The 10,604-nt window shown below is 49.9% G+C and overlaps 1 protein-coding gene across 1 annotated transcript in view; it reads left to right on the top strand.

Annotated features, from left to right (window-relative positions):
* LOC307247939 (receptor tyrosine-protein kinase erbB-4) overlaps positions 1-10,604 on the top strand; it is a gene marked incomplete at its 3' end in the record, with an annotated part of 350,078 nt that overhangs the window by 283,396 nt on the left and 56,078 nt on the right. Inside the window, exon 18 of the mRNA XM_080024095.1 lies at positions 10,305-10,427. Coding sequence (XP_079880221.1) covers positions 10,305-10,427 — 123 coding nt within the window. The remainder of the gene's footprint in view (positions 1-10,304; positions 10,428-10,604) is intronic.

Genomic DNA, 10,604 nt, shown 5'->3' with positions numbered 1-10,604 from the left:
CAGGCAGTTCTTTGTGTCAAACAAAGTGGATATTATACTGTATGTGGGGTGCCCCAAGGTTAGATTCTGGGCCCATTATTGTTTAACCTCTATATGCTCCCACTTGCACATATTATAAAGAAACACAAAATAAATTAATCATAGACGGCGATCTCAGTTTTAAGAGCCATATCAATCACATCACAAAATCAGCCTTCTTCTTCCTCTTTGGGCTGCTCCCGTTAGGGGCGGCCACAGCGCAACATCTGCCTCCAATACCTTCTGTTCTGCGCATCTTCCTCCCTTACACCAACCGCCTGCATGTCCTCCCTCACCACATCCATAAGCCTTCTCTTTGGCTTTCCTCTTTTCCTCTTGCCTGGCAGCTCCATCCTCAGCCTCCTTCTCCCAATGTAACTCTCATCTCTCCTACACACGTGTCCAAACCATCTCAATCTGGCCTCTCTCACTCTTCCACCAAACTGTCCAACCTGAGCTGTCTCTCTAATGTACTCCTTCTTAATCCTGTCCATCCTTCTCACTCCCAATGAAAATCTCAACATCCTCACCTCTGCCACCTCCAGTTCAGCCACCTGCCTTTTTGTCAGTGCCACCACCTCTAAACCGTACAACATTGCTGGTCTCACTACCGTCCTGCAGACCTTCCCCTTCACTCTTGCTGGAACCCCTCTGTCACAGATCACTCCGGACACTCTTCTCCACCCACTCCACCCTGCCTGTACTCTCTTCTTCACCTCTCTCCCGCACTCTTCGCTGCTTTGGATGGTCGACCCCAAGTATTATAACTCTTCCGCCTGGCATGAAAACATATTGCTGCTTGCCGATCCCCACCTCCCTTCTTAACCTAGCCTCCACTACCCTTTCCCATAGCTTCATGCTGTGGCTGATCAACTTTATTCCCCTGTAGTTGCTACAGCTCTGTACGTCTCCCTTGTTCTTGAGGATGGGTACCAGTACACTTCTTTTCCACCCCTCCGGCATCCTCTCCCTTTCTAGGATGGTGTTAAACAGTTTCGTTAGGAGCGCCACTGCCATCTCACCTAAACATTTCCATGCTTCCCCAGGTATGTCATCTGGGCCAACTGCCTTTCCACTCTTCATCTTCTTTAATGCTGTTCTCTACTATCCCCACATCATCCACTCTTCTCTCCCTCTCATTTTCTTCATTCATCAACTCCTCAAAGTACTCCCTCCACCTTCTCAACATACTCTCCTCACTTGTCAACACATTCCCATCATTATCCTTCATCACCCTTACCTGCTTTACATCCTTCCCAGCTTGGTCCCTTTGTCTTGCCAATCGGTACAAGTCATTTTCTCCTTCAATACTGTCCAACCTCTCATACAACGCGTCGTATGCCTTTTCCTTTGCCTTTGCCACTTCGCCTTGCGCCGCATCAGCTGGTACTCCTGTCTACTTTCTTCATATCTCTGACAATCCCATTTCTTCTTCGCCAACCTCTTCTGCTCTATGATATCCTGTACTTCCTCATTCCATCACCAAGAGTCCTTGTCTTCCTTCCTCTTCCCGCATGAAACACCGAGTACCTTCTTGGCCGTCTCCCTCACCACTTCTGCAGTTGTTTCCTAGTCATCTGGTAACCGTTCTTTCCCACCTGCCTGCCTTACCTCTTCCCTAAATTGCATGCAACACGCCTCCTTTTTCAACTTCCACCATTTTATTTTTGGCTCCTCTTTCACGCTCTTCCTCTTCTTGGCCTCCAGAATCATCCTACAGACCACAATCCGATGCTGCCTAGCAACACACTCCCCTACCACAGCTTTGCAGTCACTAATCTCTTTCAGATTGCACCTCCTGCATAAGTCCACCTGTGTGCACCTTCCTCAACTCTTGAATGTCACCCTATGTTCCTCCCTCTTCCTGAAATATGTATTCACAACAGACAATTCCATCCTTTTGGCGAAATCCACCACCATCTGTCGTTCCACATTTCAAAATTAAGAGGCTTCCTGTCAAAAGCAGACACAAATAATATATGCATTAATAACAAGTAGCTTAGACTACTGTAATGGCCTACAGTATACAAAAGCACCTGCCCCTCAGTATACAAAAGACATGCTCATTATATATGAACCAGCAAGAACCCTCAGGTCCACAGGCAGTGCTCTTTTAACCGTCCCTCGTACCAACTCTAGAGCAGGGGAGGCTGCCTCCTGTATCTGTGCCCCAAGTAGATGGAACACCCTGTCTGAGAGAGGCCCCCACACTCAACACTTTTAAAAGGAAGTTAAAAACCTTGCTGTTTACTATAGTCTATGACTAAGTTGTGTGTGTGTGTGTGTGTGTGTGTGTGTGTGTGTGTGTGTGTGTGTGTGTGTGTGTGTGTGTGTGTGTGTGTGTGTTCTGTATGTTGTGAGATTTGTTTATTCTGCACTGACTGTTCTTATGATTGCACAGATATTTTATATATTTTCTTTGATCGTATTTCTTTGTAAAGCACATTGTGTTGCCCTGATATGAAATGTGCTTTATAAATAAAGTGTGACTTGACTTGACTTGACTCCGACAAATTAGTGAATCTTCAGCTTACAAACTGAAAAACTATTTTCCGTCATTCATCGTTAAACCGACTGAAACGATGTGTGAGCCGTCAGGAATCGAACGTCAAAAATTTGTCAAACCCTTCATCACTGCTATAGTCGTCACTTTCAGAGTGAAATTTAGAAACTTGCTCTGCTTGAACAGATCTACAGAACTACTTCAGCCGTACAATTTTGATCTTGAGAGCTAATTTATATTATTTATTCCATTCCGTTATTTTTATTTTCATTATTACGTTTTTCCATGATGGCATTGTTTTTGTGTAATTTGAGGAAATTTGAGATGGATTTTGAGATCAATTAATACTGTTTTGATTTTTTCCACGGGTTTTTTCGTCTTTATACGGGATGTGACATCCCCAAAAACACAACGCAAAAATGTACAACTGTTTTATATATATATATATATATACAATAGTATTTCCATAATATTATATCATAACGTGCATATGGTGTGGTGCGGTTTGCCGGACTAAGTGTACACCCCAGTGTTACACACTGTGTTGGAGCAAGGCGTTTACTGATTCTCCACACACACACACACACACACACACACACACACACACACACTGCTCGGGGTGTGACTGTGACGCCTGAACCTCTCGACTCCACAAGACGCATTTAGCGGCTAAATGAAGTGTGTGTGTGTTTGTCAAATGTTTGGGAGTCCTTGGGAGAGCATCTTATTTAAACCCATTTCTCAGCATCCTCTTCTCCTCTCCTTCCTTCTCCCTCTCCTCTCCTTCCTCCTCTCCTTCCTCCTCTCCTTCCTCCTCTCCTCCTCCCTTCCATCCCTCCTTTTTCCTCCTCCTTTCTTCTCCCTCTCTCTCCGCTCCTCCTCCCCCTCCCCCTTCATCCTCTCCCCCCCTCCTACCCCCTTCCCTCACACTCGGGCTCTCATCTCCTTCCTCTCCTCCTTTCTTCCCCTCTCTCCCTCTTCTCCTCCTCCCTGTGCCTTCCGCTCTTCCTCTTATCTCCATCCTCCTCTCCTCCTCTCTTCTCCCTTCCATCCCACCTTTTTCCCCTCTCCTCTCTTCCTCCTTTCTCTCCCCTCCTCCTCTCCCCCTCCTGTTTTCCCATCTCCCCTCCTCCTCCCCGTTCCCTTCCATTCTTCCTCTCCTCCCTTTTTTCTGTCTCCCTTCCCTTTCTCTTCCTCTCCTCTCCCGTCCTTCCTCCTTTCCTGTTATCTGCTCCTCTCATTCTCTAATCCTCCCTCCTTTCTCTTCTCCTTTCCTTTTCTTCTCCTCTCCTCCCTTTGTCCTCTCCCCCCCTCCTCTCCTACCTTCTTCCTCAATTCCTCTCCCCTCCCTCCCTCCCTCCCCTCTTCCCCCCTCCATCACTCAATCACAGTCTCTTCCTAATGAAACAGTAGCAGCTACAGCTTGTCAGCGCTGCCTTTTGCCGCTTCTTCACTCCTCTCTTCCTCCTCTCCTCTTCCTCTGTTTCTCCCCTCCCCTCCCTTTCCTCTTCCCCCCCTCCATCCCTCCATCACGCTGGTGCAGGCTCAGCCTAATGAAACAACAGCTGCAGCTTGTCACCATCTGCTGCTATTACGGCCCTGTCACCACCTCTCTATCTCTCTCTCTCCCCTCACCCTCTCTCCCTCTCTCTCTGTGCCCCTCCCTCCCTCTCCTTCTCTACCCCCCTCTCCCTCCCCTCCCTCTGCCCACCCCCCCCTCCACTCCCTCTATCCCTCCCTCCCTCCTGTCTCCCTCCATCAACCCCCTCTCTCACCCTCCCTCTACCCCCTGTCCCTCTTCCTCCCACTCCCCTCCCTCTCCCCCACCGCACTCATCTGTTGCCTAATTTCTCTCATTTTGGTGGGAGTGCCTCATCCACAGTGCATGTGCAGCATCACACTGTTGTGAAGCGCCTGAAAGCATCGACGCGCGCACACATACACACACACGCATGCACGCACGCACGCACGCACGCACGCACACACATACACACACACACACGCACGCACGCACACACATACACACACACACACACACACACAGAACTCCAGTTTTCGTCTTTGGTGCTGATCCACTCCTCCTTCTGCCAAACAATTCCTCCATCTCTCCTTCATACACTCCTCTCCCCCCCCCCCACTCTCTCTCTCTCTCTCTCTCTCAATTCAATGAAATTCAAATTTTCTTCATTTCCAAATCATAACAGAGGCCTATACTATGACATAATTTTATGGAAGTAATAACTTATTACACATAACATAATAAAGTAAAGACAATGAAACAATAATGAAATGAAAATGAAATTAATAAATAGATAATAACAATAATATTAATTCCTTGCTATGAATGCGAGATGACATAAACTGATGTAAACACTGTATTGGCACTACTGTAGCCTACACACTCAAGAGAAGTATTATATTAGTTTGAGTTTTTAGAGCAACTGAAAAAATATTATTAATTGATCAAACCAATATCTTTAGGTTGTCCTAAAAACCTAACAGAATATATAGAGTTCAACCATGTTTTGGTCCCATAACTCCATATAGATATACCTATATAGATATCTATTACTCTACTCTCTCTCCCCTCTCTCTCTCTCTCTCTCTCTGTGCCAGTGGTTATCTCCCTCTCTCACCCTAACTCGCTCTGGTTGGGGCTTTGCTCCATAATGGCGCCGTTACACACCATGGTACTGCCGCGCTCAGGGCAATGAAATTCATTATGGCAGCACTGAGTGTTTTACTCCGCCACTAAACCATCATCCCAGCTCAATCGCTACTCCGCCACAGCTCCGTCACTGATCCATCACGGCGACACCACTACTCCATCGCTACTCCACCACTATTCTGTCGCTAAACTCCCACTACTCCATTGCCGCTCCGTTGCTACTCCACCACTACTTTTTTATTATAAAGATGAACAAAAAGGCTCGCTGGCCACAAGTATAAATAATAAATAACAATAATGATTTCAGGCACAGGAGGAATGATGCTCCAGTCTTGTTTCTGGTCTTCTGACTAGCCTGTGCGCCGATCCCCTCTGCAAGACAGAGGGGAAGGAAGCTCCATTAAGAAAGCTCCCTGTGGCGCCGATTGGGCCGACTCGGGAAGCTTGGCGGCTTCAGGAAAGGGAGCCATGCTGCCGTCTGCAGCTGTGGCTTCACCACGGCCCTCAGTCCGCCACATGCCGCCACTGCCCAACTTAGGCTGGAGAGCTGCCCGGCCGACAGCCGACTCCTGCCTCCCACCCCCAGAGCAGGAGAGAAAGTCAGACATGACCATTGCCATCGTGATGCCCCACCGGCCTGGGGACCAAGTCAAAGGGCTGAAGAGCCAGGTACAATCGGGTGATACAGGCGTTTGTGTTCTTCATGCGGTGGAGTCACTGTAGCGGGGCGTGGTCCGAACAGAGGGTGAAAGCACGTCCCAGGAAGTAATAGCGGAGGGAACCAACAGCCCACTTGATCGCTCAACACTCATTCTCCACTGTGCTGGATCTCGATTCCCCGAGTTTGTGGCTGAGGTACAGCACCAGCCACTTGGTCCCCTCCACCTCCTGGGACTAAACCGCCCAGCCCTCTGTCAAACACATCGGTCTGCAGACAGAAAGGGAGAGAGATGTTAGGTTTAAACAGCACTGGCTTCCCACAGAGAGCTGACTTTAGCCTCACAAATACCTGCAAGCACTTCTCTGACCACTGGACTGGATATGGAGCACCCTTTCGAGTTAAGTCGGACAAGGGGCTGGTTACCTTCGAAAAGTCCGGTACAAACCTCCTATAGTAGCCGGCCAGCCCCAATAACTGCTTCACCTCCTTCTTGGTCTTGGGTCTCTGTGTGTTTGCAACGTCAGTGGTTTTATCATGCTGGGCTCGGGCCACGCCGTCGCCCAAGTGGTACCCCAGATACCGTACCTCCCTCCGTCCCATGGCACACTTCTTTGGGTTGGCGGTGAGCCCAGCCTGCCTCAGGGACTCAAGCTCTGCGCCCACATGCTGCATATGCCACTCCCAGGTGTCGCCATGAATGATTACATCGTCTCGGTAGGCTGTGGCATATGCTACATGTGGATGCAGGACACGGCCCATGAGTCTCTGAAAGGTGGCTGGGGCACCGAACAACCCGAACGGAAGTGTACGAAAGTGGTACAACCTGAACGGAGTGGAGAACTCTGATTCCTTTGAATCCTGAGAAAATGGAATCTGCCAGTACCACTTGATTGAATCCAAAACGAACAGTATTTAACCGGTCGATATGTTCATTGACCCGGGGCATCGGGTAGCCATCGAACTTTGACACCACATTCACCCTTTGGTAGTCTACCCAGAACCGGACCGACCCCTCGGGCTTACCCACCAGCTTGATGGGGCTAGACCAGTTACTCATGGACTCACACCGATGTCCAGTATGGCCTCTAATTCTGCGTGCACGATCTCGCCTTTATGTTCGGGCAGGCAATAGGGCTGTCTCCACATGGTGGTGTATGAGGGACGGGAGGCCTAGCAGGGAGGAGAAAAAATCAGAGAAGCAACACTGAAGTGCAGCCACGTCAGAGCTATATGTAGGGAGCAACACTAACACCTTGTCTCCTGATGCAAATTGTTTGAGCCGAACCCTCCTGTCGTATAAGAGATGCTGACGTTCCTGAGCCCGGAGCAATTTTCACGCGTGATAACAGTCAAATCAGCGCGTGTAACTTTGCTCTCAGGTCCATAACATATTGTATTTTCATCTTACTAGTGCTAGGACCTTCCTCCTAGTTTTCTCTAATTAGGTTTAGCACCCCCGGGGTCTCCTGCCAAAGAGGAGTTCAAAGGGAGAAATCCCGTGGAGGACTGGGAAACCTCCCGCACCGCAAACAACAGGGGGTCCAACCACTTGTCCCAATTACGGCTATCATCGTGAACGAACTTCCAAATTATGTTTTTCAGCGTTTTATTAAAGTGCTCCACCAGACCGTTGGTCTGGGGATTGTAAACACTGGTCTGAATTAAGCAGACGCCAAGTAACAAGTAAAGTTCCCGAAGTGTACGTAACATAAAGGTAGTGCCCTGGTCGGTCTGGATTTCCTTCAGAATCACGATTTGGGAGATGACCTGAAACAATTCACACTTTCATAATCCACAAGGACTAACACAAAATGATACCCGCGGGCACTGCGGTCTAACGGCCCAGTGAGGATCCATACCGAGTCTTTCGGACGGGACCTAGACTAGGGGGAGAGGCCTCAACGGCGCTCTTGGCGTAGCCGGAGGATTGACTGGTACTCAGGAATGCGGCGTACCATTTACACACATCTGCCCAAATGCCCGGTCAATAGAAGCGGGCCATTAGCCACTGTCATGTTTTATTGTAACCAGTGTGTCCGGTCATCTGGTTATGGTGAGCCGCATGAAAGAGCATTTCCAGGCGGCTCTTCGGCACCAAAAACTGGGTTATTTCCTCTCCTGTCTAAGTGTCATGGCTCACTCGATATAACCTGTTCCTAATAACTGAAAAATACGGGTGCGTCTAGGGTGTCATCCTGCGACTGCTCCAGTGGAAAATCGTCCATAGGGAAGGTCAAAGGGGTCGGGGAAGATCCCACTTGGAATTCTGCTGCCAGACGTCTGCATGGGAAAGGGAGACAGCGTCCCGCAGGCTGGCGGGAGGGGGGTCATGCGGGAAAGAAAAGGGGCGTCTCCCGATGGCCGTGGTTGTGCCGTTCCCCTCCGGGATGCCAGGGTGGGCCGGGGACCCAGCGAATCAGGCGGGGGTCCTGGGGTCGGACCCATCGGGCCCACGGACATTCTTCTCCTGGGCATCGTGATGGGCTGGTGACCCGGAGAATCCTGCGTGGGTCTTGGGGTCGGACTCGAGTCTTGTCTTCTGGCCGGCTCCGGGTTGGCTGTGGCGGGCCACCAGCCGGGCGCGGCATCCTCCCGGGAGCTCAACCTGATGCACTCCAACTCACAGCAGAGGAAGTCCTGCTTCTCCATGTCCATGAGGTGCTTCCGTGGCCAGCGGATCGGCTCCAGGGCGCCTTTCACACGAGGCCCTGCCCGTCCCGAGTCCCACAGGTAGGGGTTTAGGGAGGGAGACGGAGTCTTTCGTTCCGTGGTTTGCCAATGTGGTGAGAGTTTTTATTATAAAGATGAACAAAAAGGATCGCGGGCCACAAGTATATATAATAAATAATGATGAAATTGGGCGCAGAAGGAATGACGCCCCAGTCTTGCTCCTGGTCGGCTTACAAGCCTGTGTGCCGATCCCCTCTGCAAGACAGACAAACATTAAGAAAGCTCCCTGCCTCGAGTCGGACCAATGAGTGCAGCGCGGACACTGATTCAGCTGATTTGAGGCAGCTTGGCGGCCGCGGGAAAGGGAGCCAGACTGCCAACTGCAGCCTCGGTTTGACGATGTCCTTTGGTCCGCCACACTATCCACCATTGTTACTCCACCACTGCTCCATTTCTACTACACCGCTGCTCTGTTGCTACTCCATTGCTGCCCCATCGCTGCTCTTTAATTGCTCTGTCGCTACTCCGCCACTGCTCCACCATTTCTCTGGCGCTGCTGCTCCGCCACTCTTATCTATGGCCTCATTACAGTGTTTGATGGCCGCGTGATTATGGTGCTAATAAACCGCGACACCTGCACAACCGATCGGCTTATTGATCAGACACTACCGACCTTTCTGCTGTGTGTGAATGTGTGTGTGTGTGTGTGTGTGTGAGAGAGAGAGAGAGAGAGAGAGAGAGAGTGTCCAAACCTTGTAAGTACGTACATCGATCTTCGTAACTGTTCATGATCTTTTGTCGATTCCTGACGTGTGTGTATGTGTGTCGTGGGTGTGTGTGTGTGCTTGTCGGTTTGAACACTGTGAAATGGAGTGCATGCCTTTAACTACAGTGTGTGTGTGTGTGTGTGTGTGTGTGCGTGTGTGTGTGTGTGTGTGTGTGTGCGTGTGTGTGTGTGTGTGTGTGACACTCAACCAGGCAGCTTTCGATGGATAAATATATGTGTGTAGGGCTCGCACACTGCGCTGACGGCACCAGGAGAATCTTCTCATGATGCATCTCCATCCTCCCTCTTGTTGTGGGGTTGGTTGGGAAACCTCCTGGACGTGCTGGTTCCACATTGTTTTTCAGTCGGATTTCACCAATAACCTTTCTGTTTTGGTTTCTGATCCCTTCCCCCCCCCCCCCTCCCTTCTTCCTCTAACTCCCTTCCTCTTCTCTTCCATTCTTCCACTCCCTTCCTCATCTCCGCTTCCTCAGCTCCTCCATTCTTTCTCTCTCCATTCCTCTTCTCCCCCTCTCCTCCTTCTCCTCCGTTCTTCCTCTCGCCTCCCCCTCTCCTCCCCCTGTCCTTGCTCCTCCTCCCTTCTTTCTCTCCTCCTCCCTTCCGCTCTTCCTCTCCTCCTTGTCGTCCATTCCTCCTCTTGTCAATTCTTTCTCCTCCTCTCCTCCTCAAAAATTCTCATGGTGACAGAGTTCCAACTCCATCCAAACTACAGCTGGGGTTTCACACACGGAGTGTTTGACTGTGAGCGTTGCAGGTTCGAAACCCAGCTTGGACTTGTCTTTTGTGGAATTTGGACGTTCTTTCATGTTCACAAGTGTTTCCTCGTGGTTTCCTCCCACCCTGGCACGACAGGTTACACCCTTCGGCTCTAGAGCTGGAGTCGGTCTCCTGGTGCTCACTGCTCCAAAATACAAGCATGGATAAAATGTAGAGGAAGATTCACAACACATATCCTTTAACTAATCATGTGTGTGTTTTCCTGTGTGTGTGTGTCCAGCTGGTGGAGCCCCTCACCCCCAGTGGCACAGCCCCCAACCAGGCCCAGCTTCGTATCCTGAAGGAGACGGAGCTGAAGAGGGTGAAGATCCTTGGCTCCGGAGCCTTTGGGACGGTCTACAAGGTCAGTGTGTGTATGTGTATGTGTGTGTGTACCATACATGTGTTTGTTTCTGTGTGTCTCTGCTGTTACTCAGTGTGTGTGATACGTAGTTCTAAATCATTGTGCATTGTCATGTGTTCATTGCGTGTGTGTGTTTGTGCATCCTCGGGACTTTCTGTGTGAGAGTGTGTCTTTAAG

Source organism: Zeus faber (assembly GCF_960531495.2).
Source record: "Zeus faber genome assembly, chromosome: 2".
Lineage (NCBI taxonomy): Eukaryota > Metazoa > Chordata > Actinopteri > Zeiformes > Zeidae > Zeus > Zeus faber.
The sequence above is the reverse complement of the archived record's forward strand: the minus strand, read 5'-3'. Positions and strand labels throughout refer to the sequence as shown.